General features: G+C 46.5%; 1 protein-coding gene across 2 annotated transcripts in view; it reads right to left on the bottom strand.

Moving 5' to 3' along the window:
• The window catches only part of PHLDB2 (pleckstrin homology like domain family B member 2), a 491,624-nt gene that overhangs the window by 10,059 nt on the left and 460,964 nt on the right, over positions 1-20,601 (bottom strand). For both annotated transcript variants that reach the window (XM_086934418.1, XM_086934419.1), the window contains one exon: positions 155-374. In XM_086934418.1, coding sequence (XP_086790544.1) covers positions 155-374 — 220 coding nt within the window. The remainder of the gene's footprint in view (positions 1-154; positions 375-20,601) is intronic.

The raw sequence follows: 20,601 nt of genomic DNA, 5'->3' as shown, positions 1-20,601 counted from the left end.
CATTCTGAGACTCAATCATACATCCAAATATCACTCATCAAACTACTTATCACCCTCTCACCAACTCTGTTGTATACTTTCAACACAGCCTCCATCCAGTTTACACAAAATGATTGTGATTTTTTTTCACAAAGACATAAATGTCTCCACCTACCTGCATAGTAGCAAAATGTCCTCTTGCTTCGGTCAAACACAAACCACCGCTTTTTCCAAGTTTTGATTTTCCCTCCCATCTTTACAAGAAAGCCTCTGCATGTCTTCTCTGTGACTGACACATGGTAGCATGTCTCCACATTGTGACCGGCCGACTCAATGTGACCCCGAAGGTCAAAATCTTCCTTTTTCACTGGCAGATAACGAGTCAAAGGACGGGTCTAAAAGTAAGCCAATCCATAAATTAGTACCTTGCACATCAATCCATAAATTAGTACCTTGCACATCAATCCATAAATTAGTACCTTGCACATCAATCCATAAATTAGTACCTTGCACATCAATCCATAAATTAGTACCTTGCACATTGTGATGAAATGTCCTATGTTTGCGCAGCTTCCACATAATTTTTTTTTAAACTAATTTTTTTAAGCCATGCCTCTGATCAAGTCAGGCCAGCTCTTTTGTCCTACAACTTTTACATTCAGAGTTAATATGCAATAATGTATCAATGTTCCTTGTGGGGGTTTATAAAGCGGTACAGTAGGGGATACCTCCAGTGGTATTGTATGTCGTGAAACTTATTTGTGAATTTTTATCTTGATGGATTTTTATATGTACGTGTATGCTTGTATTGTAAAATTGGATAAACGTTTTTATGATGATGTATTAGTACTGACTCAAAAGAAGAGAGGTCTGGTCAAGCACAAAGCTACCAGAAATATGGAGCAAAGAGATAAGAGGGTAATTTTGATCACAGTCACTCTATTTGAGTAGGAAAGCCCTCACACACCGACCTGGTCAGTGTCATGCTTCATCATCGGGCCCCACCGAAGAGACCGAGTGTCTCTTCGGTGTGCTGCGACGCCAGAAAGACTGCGGAGCTGGTCGTGTGGGGAGGACGTGTTGTGGAAATTATAAGATTAAAAGTGACTAACAGGGTATCAAAAAAACTTTTAATGAGTGATCCCTAAGACACGTGTAAGTGGTATATGTGTCTGAATTTAAGAGCCAAGGTTATTAGGGTTTTGGTTAAATTCAGCTAAATACCACGAGTTTTAAAATTAATCAGTCAACATGTTTCTGCCTTACTTGTGGTATATATTCACCATGGCATTCTTCAGGACTATACCCCGGCGGTATGGACACTCTAATAGTCCACCCTGACCTGGGGGCGTGAAAGTGAAAAAAGGAAAAGTGAAAAAAGTGCTTAAAAATTAGAAGAGCAATTGCTCATTCCAAAAAAGCCCCAATTTCAGGGGTGTATCAGCACCTGTAAGAGAAAATACACAGACAAACAGATATGGACATACATACGATTAGTATATGCCATCGTAGACTTATCATAGTGCTCCTAAGATGGTGGCAAACCTTTGTTTGCACACAGTAACTGATATCTTATGCACCATCCAAGTAGCCCTTGGGGATATTGTGCATGCTAAGAGGTGGAGTGCTAAAGGTGGTTAAAAACTACTATTGTAGTGAGGGAGATAAAAACACGATGTGAATTCTCCATGAGGAGGGATCAATTTGACCAAATGGTCGGTGACCCCCCTAAGATGGTAAGTATGGAGAGCATCTCACTTTTAAAACAGGGCGCTACTAGCACCATGGGTCTCGGGAGGAGGATCGGAGAGCGCTTGGCACATCCTAGGAAAAGAAGGAATTAAATGTCAGCGCAACCCATACAGCACACAGGTACTTAGCTTATGGTGATCGTAATAGACGTTCCGCTGGGGATGCAGACTCACGCCCTCAGCGCTCACAACCCGCTTGTCAACCTGCAAGATTCCTCTGAACCGGACCCCGACGATGGAGAGCGGGGCCGGTAAATGAGTTTAAGAGCGCTTTGTTTTCGTTTGCGCGCTCGATTCCGGGTTGGGCGTGTCTCGCTCAGAGCGAGGCTTGGAGCGCACACGCCCACTTGGGCGGGGTGCGCTTCGGATCAAAACGAGGCTTGGAATAGAAAGCCTATCCCTGCGCTATGCCTGAAGGAGGTTTTGGCACGCTGGGGGTTGTTAAGGCAACCGAGAGCGCTCGTTGCTTGTTAGAAATAATTTTAAGAAATCAGATCTTTAAATGGGCGAATTCCCTAACTCTAGGGATATAGGCACTGCTAACATTAAGTGGGTAAATGGATAGTGTCAGAGCAGAAGTGCACATACTGTTGGAGAAATTGCGTTTTTAGACAGACATAGATCAATCTTTGGGCATGATGTTGAAAAATGCGCAGAGTGTGGAAAAGCACCTAGTATTTGGTATTAGGTGAAATGTTTTATTCAGATCGCTTTTGTCACGTTATCAGCTATCGTTTCAGACACGTGAAGTTATGGGATTCATGATAGGACTGTGTTCCAGGGGATATCGTCGTTAAGGCCATTGGTATTTGTCCCCAGGCGGTATACCCAGCGCTGTTCTTTTTCGAACAGTCTATTTTGTACATTCCTTGTGCCATCTATAGCTTCAATAACAGTCCACCTCATGTCATTGGTGGTGTGATTTTTGTCTAGGAAATGGCGACTCAACTTCGTTGTTATTTTCTTGCACCTTATGTTACTCCGGTGCTCGCAGATCCGTTGTTTCACTTTTCTAGTGGTCATACCGACGTACCGGAAGTGGCAGGGACACGTGATCAGATAGATCACATTGATTGAGTTGCAATTGGTATGTTCACGTTGGGTCCACACTTTCCCTTCTTCCAGTGTCAGAGTTTTGGTAGCTTGTGTTAAGTGACAGACACTACAGTCCGAGCAGGGGTAGTGCCCGGTAATTTTAGGGAGACCCCATGATGTTGTTACTGATGGTGTCGTGTTTTGTGGTTTCTCTTTTGGGCGTGTGTGGACCAGCGCATCTCTTAAACTGCGTCCCTTTTTAAAAGAAAAAAGAGGTTTTTCCCAGTCCTTTTTAAAGGTTTTCACAATATTCCAATGTTTGTTTATGCTCTTTTTCATGATGTTTGAGAGACTGCTGTATGTGGTGACACAGGTAAGTGGGATCTGTTCTGGATTGTTAGTCTTTTCTTCAAGGAGGGACTCCCTTGGCTGATTTTTAGCTCTTTTGAATCCTTTATTCAAGGTGGAAGTAGGATAGCCTCTATTTTTTAGTTTTTCCGTCAGAGTGACTGATTGGTCTTTGAAATCTGTGGTCGTGCTGCAGTTCCTTCGTAGCCTGAGGTATTGTCTGTAAGGGAGATTTTCCTTCAGCGGACGCGGATGGAAGCTGTTAAATTCCAGGAGGTTATTCTTTGCAGTCGGTTTGTTGTGGGTTTTTGTGGCCAGTGTGGTTCCACTGATTGAGATCACCACATCTAAGAACACAATTTCTCTTCTGCTTGTAGTGTTGGTAAATCTTAAATTGGGGTCTAGGGTGTTGATCCATGAAAGGAAATTTACCAAGTCATTATCACTACCGTTCCAAATGAGCAGAATGTCGTCAATGTAGCGTTTCCACAGAAGCATTGACGAAAGGAAGGTGGCATTTGGTGGCAGGATATGTTTGGCCTCAAAATCTGCCACATACAGCCCCGCCACGCTCGGCGCGAAAGTACTGCCCATGGATGTCCCAGAGCATTGTAGGTACAGTTGGTCTTTGAATGAAAAAAAGTTCTCTTTCAGTGCTATAGTGGCACAATCGATAATGAACTTTTTCGGTGTCTGGAATTCCCAGTTGGTTGAATCAAGTACCTTTGTGAGGACCTCGATTGTGTCATCCTGCGGAATGCTTGTGTAGAGGCTTTCCACATCTAATGTTACAAGGGTGATAGAGTTTTCAGGGAATGTGATCTCTGTCAGCAGACGCAACAGGCTTTTTGTGTCCTTCAGGTAGGTTGGTGTAGACTGTACTAACGGTTTTAGAAAGTGATCACAGAATTGTGATAACGGCTCTAGAAGCGACCCAATTCCTGAGACGATTGGGCGTCCAGGTGGTGGTAGTTTGTTCTTATGCATTTTCGGCAAAGTATAAAAGTAGGGTATAGTGCTACTTGTATTATTCAGAAATGCCGCTTCGTTCTTGGATATATGGTCTTGATCCTCTGCTTGTTTTACCAGAGAGCTGATCCTTTTTGTGAGGTCAGGGGTTGGGTCCGATGTCAGTGGAGTGTAATTTCTAACATCACCGAGTAGGTTTTTACAGGTGATCTCATAGTCAGTTGTATTCTGGATAACGATCCCTCCGCCCTTGTCCGCAGGCTTTATGGTTATGGAGGTGTCGTTTTTTAATTGTTGCAATGCCTCGAATTCAGCAGTACTGAAATTCCCGAATATTCTCGGGTTTTGGCAATCTTCTAGGTCTTTAAATACAGCTTGCTCAAAAGCAGTTATGGCCGCTGGTATTGTGTGTGAAGGCGGGATGAAAGTGGAGCTAGGTCTTAAGCCTGTGTCACCTTTCCTAACTGATTCCATTGGATCTGTTTTTCCATCGAAAAACGCTTTTAGTTTCAGTTTACGGAGAAAAACCCTGCCAGTTCACAGTGCAATTTGAACTTATCTGGTTTGGCTGTAGGGACAAAACCTAGCCCTTTTTCCAAAACTTGGATCTCCACCGGGGTTAGTATTCTGGTGGATAGGTTGTTCACTAGACTCAAACTCCGCTCGGGCCCGGCTGCTGGTTGCTCCGGGTGTGGTTCGCTACTGAGTCGTCTTCCTGCCAGGTTACTCAGGTGTTCCCTCGTCGGTATGACCACTAGAAAAGTGAAACAACGGATCTGCGAGCACCGGAGTAACATAAGGTGCAAGAAAATAACAACGAAGTTGAGTCGCCATTTCCTAGACAAAAATCACACCACCAATGACATGAGGTGGACTGTTATTGAAGCTATAGATGGCACAAGGAATGTACAAAATAGACTGTTCGAAAAAGAACAGCGCTGGGTATACCGCCTGGGGACAAATACCAATGGCCTTAACGACGATATCCCCTGGAACACAGTCCTATCATGAATCCCATAACTTCACGTGTCTGAAACGATAGCTGATAACGTGACAAAAGCGATCTGAATAAAACATTTCACCTAATACCAAATACTAGGTGCTTCTCCACACTCTGCGCATTTTTCAACATCATGCCCAAAGATTGATCTATGTCTGTCTAAAAACGCAATTTCTCCAACAGTATGTGCACTTCTGCTCTGACACTATCCATTTACCCACTTAATGTTAGCAGTGCCTATATCCCTAGAGTTAGGGAATTCGCCCATTTAAAGATCTGATTTCTTAAAATTATTTCTAACAAGCAACGAGCGCTCTCGGTTGCCTTAACAACCCCCAGCGTGCCAAAACCTCCTTCAGGCATAGCGCAGGGATAGGCTTTCTATTCCAAGCCTCGTTTTGATCCGAAGCGCACCCCGCCCAAGTGGGCGTGTGCGCTCCAAGCCTCGCTCTGAGCGAGACACGCCCAACCCGGAATCGAGCGCGCAAACGAAAACAAAGCGCTCTTAAACTCATTTACCGGCCCCGCTCTCCATCGTCGGGGTCCGGTTCAGAGGAATCTTGCAGGTTGACAAGCGGGTTGTGAGCGCTGAGGGCGTGAGTCTGCATCCCCAGCGGAACGTCTATTACGATCACCATAAGCTAAGTACCTGTGTGCTGTATGGGTTGCGCTGACATTTAATTCCTTCTTTTCCTAGGATGTGCCAAGCGCGCTCCGATCCTCCTCCCGAGACCCATGGTGCTAGTAGCGCCCTGTTTTAAAAGTGAGATGCTCTCCATACTTACCATCTTAGGGGGGTCACCGACCATTTGGTCAAATTGATCCCTCCTCATGGAGAATTCACATTGTGTTTTTATCTCCCTCACTACAATAGTAGTTTTTAACCACCTTTAGCACTCCACCTCTTAGCATGTACAATATCCCCAAGGGCTACTTGGATGGTGCATAAGATATCAGTTACTGTGTGCACACAAAGGTTTGCCACCATCTTAGGAGCACTATGATAAGTCTACGATGGCATATACTAATCGTATGTATGTCCATATCTGTTTGTCTGTGTATTTTCTCTTACAGGTGCTGATACACCCCTGAAATTGGGGCTTTTTTGGAATGAGCAATTGCTCTTCTAATTTTTAAGCACTTTTTTCACTTTTCCTTTTTTCACTTTCACGCCCCCAGGTCAGGGTGGACTATTAGAGTGTCCATACCGCCGGGGTATAGTCCTGAAGAATGCCATGGTGAATATATACCACAAGTAAGGCAGAAACATGTTGACTGATTAATTTTAAAACTCGTGGTATTTAGCTGAATTTAACCAAAACCCTAATAACCGTGGCTCTTAAATTCAGACACATATACCACTTACACGTGTCTTAGGGATCACTCATTAAAAGTTTTTTTGATACCCTGTTAGTCACTTTTAATCTTATAATTTCCACAACACGTCCTCCCCACACGACCAGCTCCGCAGTCTTTCTGGCGTCGCAGCACACCGAAGAGACACTCGGTCTCTTCGGTGGGGCCCGATGATGAAGCATGACACTGACCAGGTCGGTGTGTGAGGGCTTTCCTACTCAAATAGAGTGACTGTGATCAAAATTACCCTCTTATCTCTTTGCTCCATATTTCTGGTAGCTTTGTGCTTGACCAGACCTCTCTTCTTTTGTTGTTTGATACTTAACCGGGGATCAAGAGAGTGTCTCTGATTCTCCCTACCTCTCTCCTTGTTGATATATATTTAGTACTGACTCAGCCACACAACTTGCACCAGGCCCTCTAGAAGTCTAGTTTTTGAAACCTAGTTCACTCTAACATTCTCTATCTTGCCAGACACAAATTAGAGGCAGGCAAGCCAGCAAATTGATAAAGAGGGCCAAGCCAACGGTCTGACCTGGCTCTGAGAGCCTGGGCATGAGGCGAGCCCTAAAAATGTTTGCCATGTAAACCTTGTAAAAACATCAGGTTAAAAATATAAAATGTCTTCAAACATCACAAAAGTGTTTTTCTTTAACATGAAAGAAAGAGCATTTCACCTTAACACATCAGATTATGTCACTTCATTGAGAGGCATTTTTTAATAGTGATACTTTTTAAACATCAACGGAAACATTCATCCCCTCCATCTACAATGCCATTAATGAACTAAGGGGCAAGTCATTTGCCATATTCATCCTATATGTGACTTAGATTCTTAGCACAGATATATCAACATTATAGTTTACTAATATAAACAGAAAATGTTTTGTGCAGGCAACAAAATGTATTTGAATATGCTCTCTTATGGGATCATGTTAAAAGGATAAAAGGAGGCTTGGTGAAATAAAATCTTTCCCTAGGGTCAGACAATTTGTTTAAACATGTAAGCTAGGACTGATCATGGGTTTTCTGGTGTCACATTGCGCAACTCAGCCACTAGGTGGGTATCTTGTTCCCCTGTTTTGCATAAAAGATTCATGCTTTGCCTTTCATACTTGCAGCTTGGATTATGGCAGTGGTTCCCAAACTTTTTTAACCCGTGGCTCCCTTGACCTAATAGGCAGTTGGCCTTGGCTCCCCACCATTTTTTCACCGGCGGGTGGGGGGGATGTAAGCAAGACCTCGGGAATACTTCCTGTTGGCTTCCTTAAATTAATTGGGATGCAATGAAGGTATTAGGGATACAAAATGATAGCAGCTGCTAGCTAGCTTTAAACTACCAGCAGACCATTATTCATTCTCCATGCCAAAGACTGACAAATATTGGCAGAGCCCACTGGTATAATCATTTTCAAACTTTCACACATGAAAGGCGAGTCTGGCTGCTAGTTGTAACAAATAAATGCAATAGCCGAGGGGCATCGGTGGATGCTACTGATGTGGGGCTAGGACCTCGTTGTGCTTGCTCTCCTGCCCCTTGCTCTCCTGTCTCCTCGCTGTGCTTGCTCCCTGCCCCCTCGCTGTGCTTGCTCTCATGCCCCCTCGTTGTGCTTGCTCTCATGCCCCCTCGTTGTGCTTGCTCTTCTGCTCCTTGCTCGCCTGCCCCCTCGTTGTGCTTGCTCTCCTGACCCTTGCTCTCCTGCCGCCTCGCTGTGCTTGCTCTCTTGCCCCCTTGCTGTGCTTGCTCTCCTGCCCCCTCGTTGTGCTTGCTCTTCTGCTCTTTGCTCTCCTGCCCCCTCGTTGTGCTTGCTCTTCTGCCCCTTGCTCTCCTGCTCCTTGCTCTCCTGCCCCCTCGTTGTGCTTGCTCTCCTGACCCTTGCTCTCCTGCCGCCTCGCTGTGCTTGCTCTCTTGCCCATTTGCTGTGCTTGCTCTCCTGCCCCCTCGTTGTGCTTGCTCTCCTGCTCTTTGCTCTCCTGCCCCCTCGTTGTGCTTGCTCTTCTGCCCCTTGCTCTCCTGCGCCTTGCTCTCCTGCCCCCTCGCTGTGCTTGCTGTCCTGCCCCCTTGTTGTGCTTGCTCTCCTGCTCCTTGCTCTCCTGCCCCCTCGTTGTGCTTGCTCTCTTACCCCTTGCTCTCCTGCCCCTAGCTCTCCTGCCCACTCGCTGTGCCTGCTCTCCTGCCCCCTCGCTGTGCCTGCTCTCCTGCCCCCTTGCTGTGCCTGCTCTCCTGCTCCCTTGCTGTGCCTGCTCTCCTGCTCCCTCGCTGTGCCTGCTCTCCTGCCCCCTCGTTGTGCCTGCTCTCCTGCCCCCTCGCTGTGCCTGCTCTCCTGCCCCCTCGCTGTGCCTGCTCTGCTGCCCCCTCGCTGTGCTTGCTCTCCTGCCCCCTTTCTGTGCCTGCTCTCCTGCCCCCTCGCTGTGCCTGCTCTCCAGCCCCCTAACTGTGCTTGCTTTCCTGCCCCCTTGCTGTGCCTGCTCTCCTGCCCCTTCTCTGTGCCTGCTCTCCTGCCCCCTCGCTGTGCTTGCTCTCCTGCCTCCTCGCTGTGCCTGCTCTCCTGCCCCCTCTCTGTGTGCGTGCTCTCCTGCCCCCTCGCTGTGCCTGCTCTCCTGCCCCCTCTCTGTGCGTGCTCTCAGGCCCCCTCGCTGTGTCTGCTCCCCTGCCCCCTCGCTGTGCCTGCTCTCCTGCCCCCTCGCTGTGCGTGCTCTCCTGCCCCCTCGCTGTGCCTGCTCTCCTGCCCCCTCGCTGTGCCTGCTCTCCTGCCCCCTCTCTGTGCGTGCTCTCCTGCCCCCTCGCTGTGCCCTGCTCTCCTGCCCCCTCTCTGTGCGTGCTCTCCTGCCCCCTCGCTGTGCCCTGCTCTCCTGCCCCCTCTCTGTGCGTGCTCTCAGGCCCCCTCGCTGTGTCTGCTCCCCTGCCCCCTCGCTGTGCCTGCTCTCCTGCCCCCTCTCTGTGCGTGCTCTCCTGCCCCCTCGCTGTGCCCTGCTCTCCTGCCCCCTCTCTGTGCGTGCTCTCAGGCCCCCTCGCTGTGCCTGCTCTCCTGCCCCCTCGCTGTGCCTGCTCTCCTGCCCCCTCGCTGTGCTTGGTTCTTTTACTCATTAAGGATTGTAGTTTTTCTTTTTTAGCCGAGGTCCATTCCTCTGCTTCTTCTTAATGGTAGACCCGTCAAACCTCAGATGATAACTTGTCAGATATTGTCCGATTGCCTTGTGGCTTGAAATAATCTTTGCTGATGTCTTTCGGTGTGGTGGTAGCCTTAGGTCAACATCCGCGTTCACCAGGTTCAAAGTAAATGGTGCCAGTGTACTTTATATTCTTCTACTGAAATTCTGGATGGTTTGCCTCGTATTTCACCGACGTTTGTGGGCTAAGCATGAAGTAGTTGTGTCGACTTCAATAATAGCACTGAGGTGATTCATACATTTTTTGACACCTGATTGATTCTGGTGTCCCCATGTAGGAAAAGAAAGAAAATGGGGCTTGGCTTGTTAGAAATGAAACCTGTGAGCAGCGTTTGTGTGTTTATTCATGCATGAGTGTGCGTGTGATCGTGTCTTTGTTTGTTTTAATCGCGCTTAATTACTCTGGTGTTGTGACACTCTGCAATTCTGACATCGCTGCACAGGGGGACTAACGCAGCCAGATGCTATCTTTCCACATAGTGCGGCGGCGCCCCTGGCTACTGATAACGGCGCACCAGGGCGCCGCGGCGCACAGGTTGGGAACCACAGGATTATGGCATTACCCTGTGGATGACAGGCAAAAGCCAAAATAAAAGTTTGGTTCGTTTTGGGATCGAGGGTCTAGAACTGAGTCAGATCAGACATGTCCTAATTCTCCATTAATCCTGTTTGGGTTCTGGAGTAGTGTGCTACTCACCGAAAAGTGCTTCAACAACCTTATCATGGGTAGCAGGCACTATATAAATACAAACCCTTCCCTCTTCCATCCCTCCACTATCCTTTTCAATTCAAATAACAAACTAACATGTCCACCGCTCAAATTAATTTCATATTTCCTTAGACTAATTTACCACTAATCCTTTTTTGGTTGAGGAGCAGGGTGCTACTCACCAAAAAGCGCTTCAACACCTCATCAGGGGGAGCAGGCGCTTTATTATCCAACCCTTTCCCGCTTCTATTCCTCCAATATCCTTCTCAATTCAAATAATGGATGGCAAACAGGACAACAGGGGACTCCAAACCCCATCAACCCCTGCGGCAGGAGCCGTGACCTCTGCCCAGCACTGCTTTTTGCGCCTGGAGGCGCTCATAACTGGCCATCACCTCCCTCAGCGTGGGCCACACCTGGGCCAAGGGCGGGCCTGTCCTTGCCCATCAACCCGGTCGGAGAATAATGAGAGTGTAACCAAGGATGGCAACGGTTTGGGGGTTGCCGCTAATCCGACTACTACATTAAATAATGAGATAATGTCATCACCCTGTACTATTTCTGTTATCCCCCCGTTCTCCCAAAATGAAAAGGAAATGTAAAATTACCTGCGCTGCGACGACTTTCTCTAAAGGGTCACGCACACTTAAAACCCTTGTTCCCTCTGGTACTGAGGCCTGTCCTACCCCAGGCGATTTCGGGGAAACGCAGTTGGCACCGATACTGGCTGGGATTACTTACAGATTAGAAGCTCAATTGGCACCAAGTGTAGAGAAATTTGAGGCCCTGGCATTTGAGGTAACTAAGACTGGAACACACCATCTCACACTCCCGTTAGGACAACCTAAGGAGGGCCTGAACAGGGCACAAGTACCAACCGTAAATACAGTAATATCTGCCCGAAAGAACAACCCAACACCTCCAAATACTATGCCTAAGAAGCTCCAGACAGTAGGTGCTATACCTGAAGTAATACCCAGGGACCACATGCAACTGCTACACCCGCAGGTCTTCCATGGGAATAATAACAACTTAACACATGGTGATAACATACGAGCCCCACTGGTAAGCGAGGCCAGTAACATTAACTTAATGGTTACCGGCAGCACTGACATGCTTGCCCCTATTCACTTACCACCAGAGTGTGTACCTTAGGTGGCAGATATAGTCAATATTCCTCCTTTATGCCAAGATCAAGTAGAAACTCAAAACTCTCTTAAGAATAAAGTGACTCACTGGCTTAATAGGTATTGCTATTTCCCAGCCAGGAATGCCAATGATTGCTTGTTAGGAGAGTGCATTGGATTAGCCCCCTGATGTAAAATCATGCGGGAGATTGTATTATAATCAATTTCAGGGAACCTAGATGTACTAAGGGTTTCCTTACGAGCTGGGTACACAACCTTACCTCAGAATGCAACTTGTCACTGCAGCCCCTAAGCTTCTTTTACAGGCATTTTAGGACCCCTACCCTCGAGATGAGTAAATATAACCTAATGGGTAACAACCCAGTATTACCCTCACTTCATCTCAATCCTTGCAGCTATGCAATAGATTTGAGGTACTGGGTGAAATATGAAATACCAGCATTTGTAAAGCGCACTGCTACCTCCGGAGAGGTGTCCCGGCGCTTGGGGCCATCGGGAAGATTATGCGAGCTATTTCCCAGAGTCACATGGTGCTGTGCTAACCTGCCGCCAGCACTGGGGATCGAACTGTGGACCCCTTCATCAGGAGTCAGGCACCCTGACCGCTGCGCCACACCTCTTCCAGGAAATTGGTTGACTTGAGACAAGGTATCAATCCTATGAAGGAAGGGATAACAATAAACATATGGGACCTTTGGACATTCATGATATTATCCCGATCTCTCCAACTGCCTCTCCTGACCTTTGTGATAACACAGTGGTGTCTACACATGTAACAGCTGCCATATCTAATTTATTACAATTTAGCATTAATGGCCAGAGGGAGGGTGAGGGCAGTATTATCATTCCGGTAACTCACCTACCTCTTCTTGATAATGAAGCGGTCCCCACACACGCTATAACTGCTATATCTACACAATTTAATAGTAGTGGCCCTGGCGAAGACGGAGGCTATAGAATTGCGAGCTGGAACATAGGTGGGTTGGTGAAATAACAGGGTAATCCCGTATGGGTAGAGTTTAGTAACGGATTGGATATACTATGTATTCAAGATACATGGTGTACTGAGCCTATCTACTTCGAGGGTTTTATGTCATATTGGCTGGAGGCTGAGCCATCGCCTGCAGGTAGAGTGAAAGGGGGACTTATGGTCCTTATATCGAATAAACTTCCGGTAAGGTTAAAGAGGAAATAAGCAGAAATAATTGTTGATTCTCACTCTTTAATCCTATGGCTATCCTTTAGGAGCGGTCAGGATATTATTTTGGTTAATTCCTATAACAACGTTTTTAATAATACTCGGGGTAAGGTGGCACTAGCCCTTGACGGGGGACTGGAGACCTTACTTAAACCCATTACCATTAGCTTTATATTGATATGGACTGGAGACTTTAACATTCGTACATGTCCATATTCTACTACTCGGGTATGTGGGGTATCCGATGAGACCGGGAACGGTTATTCACATTTTCCCTATATTGATTATGGTAAACGATTAAATTCAATGATATCCAAGTTTGATCTAAAGTTACTAGAAGGTGCTTGCAACAACAAGGGGAAAACCATTCCAACGTTTATAGGGGAGGAATTCAGCGTCAGTTATCAATCATAGTCTAATATCTGCCAATGTATGCGGGTGGTGCACCTCACCACAGGTAGTTTCCCCGGGTCTCAATAACCACAACTGTATAATCCTGTTGGTTTTCTTTGGGGCAGGCGTAGTGTGACAAGCCCCAGTCTTGTTACTGACATTGTACCAATTAGACCCAATGGGACTCGCATTAAGTGGAATGGAGTGGACCAGACACAATTCCTGTCTGATATTTGTGTCAAAGGTTTTAACTCCATAATGAGTTGTCTAGAAGATGTGGTTACCCCAATTCAGTTATTTGTCAATTTTATTGTCATTACTACCACAATAGATACTCTCCTAACCCGCCCAAAAAAACTCAGCATATCAAACGTAAAGGCTGGTTTGATCACGCTTGTACCATCGCCACCAAGGACTTGAGGCAGGCCCTCAGTAAACAACCCAGAGACAGCTTACTGAATAAATCTCTTAGACTGAGACATAGAGAGGTACTCTTAGCAAAGAAGAAAAAACTGCAAGAAGCACCCTGGTCGAAATTGACCCAAGCAGCAGAGACAGGGGATAGTAAGCTATTCTGGGTTACTGTTAACTCATCTTTTCTACAGGATGACTGCTTTCTTGATTTGTTGTCGCACGTTACTAGCGAGGCATGGGTGATACTTTTCACAGATATTTTTAATCCTCTTATAGTAGGATCAGTGTCCACTTCGAAGAGGGAACAGTCGGTAGGTCCATCTTTACCTCTGGACATTATTTTACAGGAAGTGGTATGAAAGCAAAGGGGGGAAAGCACCACGCCCAGACGGGATACCAGTTGATGTTTTTAAGCATAATGTTAGTCTATGGGCGCAAATTTTAACCAGAGTTTTTAACATGGCTGCAGAGACAATATTTCCCCCACCTGGGGTTCATCTATTATAGTTCCTATCCACAAAGAGGGCAGTAAATCAGACCCCAAAAACTATAGGCTTAGTTCATTACTTGACTCCTCTGCCAAAGTAATGAGCAAAGTCTTACTTAAAAGACTAGAACAATGGGCTTGGGATTGTTCAATACTCTCACCGGCTCAGTTTGGTTTCAGGAAAGGCCTTGGGACTACGAGCAATGCGTGAATCTTGACTTACTCATAGGCACATACCCCTGCGCCAAAGGTGGAAGATTATACCTTTGTTTTGCTGACTTGAGCAGCGCCTTTGACCTAGTAGACCATTCTATTCTGTGGCCCACCTTGCTTGGTATGGGTGCACCCAGACCAAATGTAAGCTTCCTGGCCAGACTGTATGAGAACTTGGCAAGCAATGTACATTATGGACCCCATGAAGAATGTATCAACAATTTCGCAGTTAAACACGGTATTCGCCAAGGCTGTGTTTTAGCCCCTATTTTATTTTATTTATTTATCAACGGGGTGGATCATGCTGATACTCCCCAAGTGGATGGGCGCCCCATTCTGGAATTACTGTACTCAGATGAAGCGGTCCTGCTGGTCAGGACCCCTCTGGGGCTGCAGCGCCTAATGGATGCCTGTGGGAATTTTATTGCTGCACGGAAACTGACCATTAATAAAAGCAAAACTTACACAATGGTATGCGGGCCCAGGGATAAAAAAATTAGATAATTCTTTCTGGATAAATCACCAGTGGCTCCTGTTGATTCATTCTGTTACCTGGGTATTACTTTTTCTGGTAATGGTTCATGGTCTCGCGAAATTACCAATGTCAAGAGTAAAATGGACAAAAGTACCCATGGCATCTTTAAATTCTCTGCCAAGCTGGGTTCTGGACCAGTTAAGGAGATAACTGCAATATACAAGGCAACGTTTTTTTTATCTATCACAACATACGGGGCTGGTGTGTGGGGTCACTATGGCAGTAAAGTCTTGCAGACTATGGAAAATGATTTCCTTCAAAGTCTGCTTAGTCTGTCTACTTCGGCTTCATCAGATATTATTCATAGAGAAGTAGGGTTACAGTACCTCACAGACGTAGTCGTATCACGCTGCCTATTGCTTTGGCACTCTATATGGTCCAAAGAAGACTCTAGTTTTACAAAAGCAATTATCCAAGACTGTCTCAATTTGGACAATGCCATGATGATCCCTTGGCTAAGCTATAAATAATTCTGTGGATAGCAAATTGTTTGATATGCCAATCCAGACTAACCCCCACAAGTTTTATCACTTAGCAAGTCATCCATTAGAGAAACATTTATGAACAACAGGAGGGAAATCTGGCTTGCTAGTGAAAGCAGGAAACCAACAGTTATGATTTATTTAGCACTTACTCAAGTAGACAGTTGCCAGGACTACTTAACTTATATATATATAATTATATGTATTGCTTTGTCTTAGTTAGACTCAGATTAGTTATTGATTAGTTATTGTCCATCAATTGGTTGCCTTGATCACAATGAAAACCTACCATTCAGACATGTTTTTGTGCCCATGTGATGGACGTTGTAAACAGAGCAGTGTGCAATTTATGCTGTTCTGCAAATTTTATTCTGGTTTTAGAAAGTATTACCTAAAACCAATTCTGCTTACATATGGCAATGGATCACACCTTGCTGCAGTAACATTTTTGTCCGATCTTAATGATCCCGGGGGTCTATTTAAACGTGGCGCATTTTATTATAAATGCACTTATTACACCTAAAAGTATAACTGTTCCTATGCAGCAACGAACCTTTGATGACTTGATACAATTGTACTACATCTTTTAACAGATAATTTTACGAGTTCCTATGTTGTGATGTTTCTTAAATTCATGCTGTCTATTAAGTGCCATTCGATATGCTATTGTCTTTTATTAACAATTTGCGATCCAATCGTATTTTATGTATACTTTTATGGTTGTTTTTACACACCGAATAAAGTTTAATTAATTGAATTGGACTCAAATGTCCACCGTTCAAAATAAATGTCATATTTTATTATAGTAATTCACCACTAATCTTTTTGAGTTCTGGAGTAGCATGCCACTTGCCGAAAAAACACTTCGACGCCTTGTAAGGGGTAGTAAGCGCTATATAAAAGCAATTATAATTACAATACAATCTCAATGAAGCCCGACTGAAGCCTTTAGTGGCTCACCCACCTGCAACATCAATACAAAGAGTGCCAGAGGAGTTGAAAATATTGATAAAAATAAAAAGTTCTTTCGTTAGGCATGTTTTCCAGATCCAACCACTAGATGGCGGAATAATGTACAGAATAAGAATTTAGACTTAAGTACATGCTGCACATAGATATTGAAAACACATTGTCCATGAGTGAGTCTCCTACTGTCACACATCAAGCTGTGTATTTTGCTCTTTCTTGTTAAGTAATTTACTCGGAAATGTCTTGTAAAGTTACCGAACATGAGCAGAGTGTACTTGCACACTGAACTGTCTAAATGAACATCACAGGATAAACTATTCAAAAGGCAAGAGCCGGATTGTATAAACTGCTCCAGTGGTGCTAATTTGTATGGAGGTATTTAACGCGACAGTACATACTGTTAGTGTGGGGTATATTGCTCCATGTTATTTGCATTAGTCAGGTCTGATTTGAAACAGCAAAAAGCAATGTCTGTGGTTTATATAAAATTAAGAATAGTGATTTGGCTGCCCCACATTTGGCATATCCGACGATTACAGTCAAGCAACATTTTTCTATTATGGTCAGAGGGAAGTGATTTCTGGTTGATTAAACGAGCCCAGAGGAATCATTTCACTAACTGCTTTTATGAGGTGTATCTATTGTTTTTTTTTCTTCTTTGTTTTGCTGTTGATTAAAAGTGCTTCTTTAGTTAAGCTTTTTTTTAACATAAAACCAATACATAATCATTTTTGTTAGTCTGGTAATGGAATCACAAACAACTACATCCAAAACAGTACAATTGAATTTAATTTAATTTAATAACGATTCCTAAAGCGCCTGGTGACCCAAGGGCATCCCCGCGCTATAAGATTTGTGATCCTGTTGAGGGGGAAGGAGAGAGGATAGACACTTATAGAGGGACTCTATTTAGGGAATAGGTGTGTCTTTAATTTCTTGCGAAATGCCAGGTAGTTAGGTTCAAGTCTGAGGGAGCGGGGGAGAGCGTTCCATCCGGCAGCTGCTTGAACGGAGAATTGTCGTCCTCCTGTACGAGTCCTTTTGAATCTAGGAATGTTGGCCAGGTTCTCATTCTGGGATCGTAGGGATCTGGTTGCTGTGTAGGGGGTGATCATTTTGCTGAGGATCGCCGGGCCAGATCCGTTGATCAGCTTATGTGTCGTGCACATCGCCTTGAATTGCACCCTTTGGCGCACAGGGAGCCAGTGCAGAGCTTTGAGGGCCGGCTTGGCGGACATTCTGGAGGGGAGGTTGGTAAGCAGGCGTGCCGCCGCGTTCTGTGTCCGCTGGAGCTTCGTTAGGGTGGCCTCAGGGGCTCCCAGGTAGATCAAATTGCTGTAGTCCAGGCGAGACAGTACTAGTCCCTGGATGAGCAGTTTCCTGGAAGTAGGTGGAAGTAAGGGGAGAATCTTGCGGGTCGTGCGCATGAGCCCGAAGCAGGTGCCCGAAGTTTTAGCTGCTTGAGTCTCCATAGAAAGCTCTGGTTCGAGCCACACACCGAGTGTCTTAATTTCACGCTTCGGGGAGGGGATTTCCCCGAACACGTCGGGCCAGAGTGCTGGAGGGATGGTCGTCCATTGTTTCCCTAGGAGCATCACCTCCGTCTTTGACCCATTTAGTTTTAATGATGAATTATTCATCCAGTTGTGAATTTCTGTAAGACAATTGGTCAGGTTTTCTGGGTGGTCGATCAGTTGGGACAAGGAGACGACCAGCTGAGTGTCGTCAGCATAGCTTACCATTTTTAGGTTAAATGGTGTCACCACGTCCTCAAGGGGGGCCATGTATGCATTAAAAAGCGTCGGGCTCAGGGAAGAGCCCTGAGGGACACCGCTTGTGAGTGGAAGGGTGGCTGAGTGGTGATTGTTGTCCCATACTTGGAACGTGCGCCCTGTAAGAAAGGATTCAATCCAACTGAGTGCCGTCCCAGTAAGTCCTGCATCCGCCAGTCTATGCAGAAGGACACGGTGGTTGACTGTGTCGAAGGCTGCGCTTAGATCCAGGAGGATCACTGCCACTGATCCTCCTGAATCCAGTATGCGCCTTGCTTCTTCAATGACGGCAAGGAGTGCGGTGTCTGTGCCATGGCCCGGGCGGAATCCAGTTTGGGATTGCCTAAGTACGTTGTTGGTCTCAAAGAACTGAGATAGTTGTACGTTTACCAATTTTTCTGCTACTTTGCTGATACCTGGGAGGAGTGATATTGGTCGGTAACTAGACATGTCTGCTGGGTCTAGCTGGGGTTTTTTTTGAAGTGCCTTCACCACAGCACTCTTCCAGCTGTTGGGGACAGATCCGTGGGCGAGCGAGCTGTTAATAAGTTCCGTGACAGTGGGCACGATGACTGAGGCTACGGTTTTGAGGAACCTGATCGGTGCTGGGTCACAAGGTGATCCGCTTTTCATTTTCATCAAGGTTCGTTCTACCTCTAGGCAAGTTACTGGCCGAAATGTCAGCAGTGTGGGCCGTAGATTGCTTTCGGCCTGGTCGAGGGATAAACGGCTTTCTATGTGACTAGGGGGGCCGGGGGGTGGGAGGGAGGCCAGGATACGGGTGATTTTGTCGTTAAAGTAATTAGCTAATTCATTACTTCGGTCAACTTTGGGGGTGATGGAGGGGGGAGTGTTGGGGACTTTGAGCAGCTCCTTTACAATTAAGTAGGATTCCCTGGCTGAGTTGGATGATTCTTGTATCCGCGTGTCATAGTGGGAGGCTTTGGCTTGTCTGATGGCCTCTTTATAGAGCCTGACTGTGATCTGGTAAGCTTCTTTGTTGGCATGCTGCCAGTTTCTCCTCCAAAGCCGTTCGGCTTTTTTGCAGTTTTTGCGAAGTAGTCGGAGGTCCGCGGTATACCACGGGGCCGAACCGGGTTTGCCGTTTTTGTCCTCCCTAGTTCTAAGTGGGAGCACTGAGTCCAGGGAGGAGGTGATCCACTCTCTGAATTTTTTGTTGGCAATAGCCGGGTCTTCCGCGTATGCAGGGGTGGTCCTTTCTAGGGTCTTGGCCCATTCTTCAGTGGGGAGTCTGGACCAGGTCCTGTCCCTGCTGTAGGTGGGCGGTTTTTGGGGTTTCCTGAAAGTTCCAGGTAGTTGGAAGGAGACTAAGAAATGGTCTGTCCAGGGAAGGGGAAGAGCCTCCGTCGCTTGCATCGAGGGAGAGCTAGTGAAAACCGGGTCCAGTAGATGACCCTTGATGTGGGTGGCTCCGGAGTTAAGGAGGCGAATGTCAAGTGCTGCCAGATCTAAGATCAGGTCATTAGCTACCGAGTCTACCGGGTCTTCGAGATGAATGTTCAGGTCACCTACTATCATAAAGTTTGATAGAGAGTGGGCCTGTGTTGTAACTGAGTCCAGGAGGGAACTAGCGAAGGGACCTGGGAGACCGGGAGGACGGTACACAAGTATTCCCGTTAATGAGTTGGTAGGGTTTAGCTTGATAGTAAAGTGAAGACTTTCTGAGTCGGTAATCTGCGCATCACTGGTTTTACAGTGGAGGTAGTCACGGTGGATAATGGCGACACCACCACCTCTGCCTAAGGGGCGGGGTAGGGACTGAATGAGATAGCCCGGTGGAGTTGCTAGAGCCATATCTGATTGTGAATGTGGGGCAAGCCACGTTTCCGTGAGAAAAAGGATATCTATCTCCAGGTCTTCTATGAGATGGTTAATCTGTGTCGCGTGTTTAGGAAGTGAGCAACAGTTAAGTGAAGCGAGTTTGAGGGAGGCGGGCTTGTGAGATTTTGTAGGGAGTGTGAGCTGGGCTGGCTTACATAGAGAGCAGCAAGTGAAAGGTCCATTTAGATCATGGATGTAATCACAGGAAGAGGTTGGGGGTCTAAGACTTAGTAGCTCTCTACGTGAGTAGCTTACCTTTGGGTTGGCTGATTTAGGCAGGGGTTCTGGCCCTGGGCCCGGCCGTGCGCGGACGGGCGCAGACGGGCTTGCCTTAGGCGCGCAAACGGCGCTCCCGCTGCGCTCGTCCGCTGCGCTGGTATGGTCGGCACATTTGTAGTGCTTGAGGGTGGGCGTGGCCTCGCAGTGGGCGTGGCTACCGCCTTGGGCGTTCCCTGTCTCAGCGCGGACCGCTGTCTCAGGGAAGAGTGAGGAGGGCTGTGTCAGCGCGTGGTGTGAGCGCTTTCAACAGGTGAGCTCCCAGTTTTAAAAACACGAAAATTAGCACAGTTACAAGGTTTTAAAAGTAAATTGGTGAACAACAGTCCTCCGGCTTCCGCCTCAGAGGATACACACAAGTGATGACAAACGCTTAGTTTCCAGCGTATTTGTAGTGCTTGAGGGTGGGCGTGGCCTCGCAGTGGGCGTGGCTACCGCCTTGGGCGTTCCCTGTCTCAGCGCGGACCGCTGTCTCAGGGAAGTTGAGGAGGGCTGTGTCAGCGCGTGGTGTGAGCGCTTTCAACAGGTGAGCTCCCAGTTTTAAAAACACGAAA

Source organism: Lissotriton vulgaris, chromosome 8, assembly GCF_964263255.1.
Source record: "Lissotriton vulgaris chromosome 8, aLisVul1.2, whole genome shotgun sequence".
NCBI classification, from domain to species: domain Eukaryota; kingdom Metazoa; phylum Chordata; class Amphibia; order Caudata; family Salamandridae; genus Lissotriton; species Lissotriton vulgaris.
Note: the sequence above shows the minus strand (reverse complement) of the source record. Positions and strands in the feature narration are given on the sequence as shown.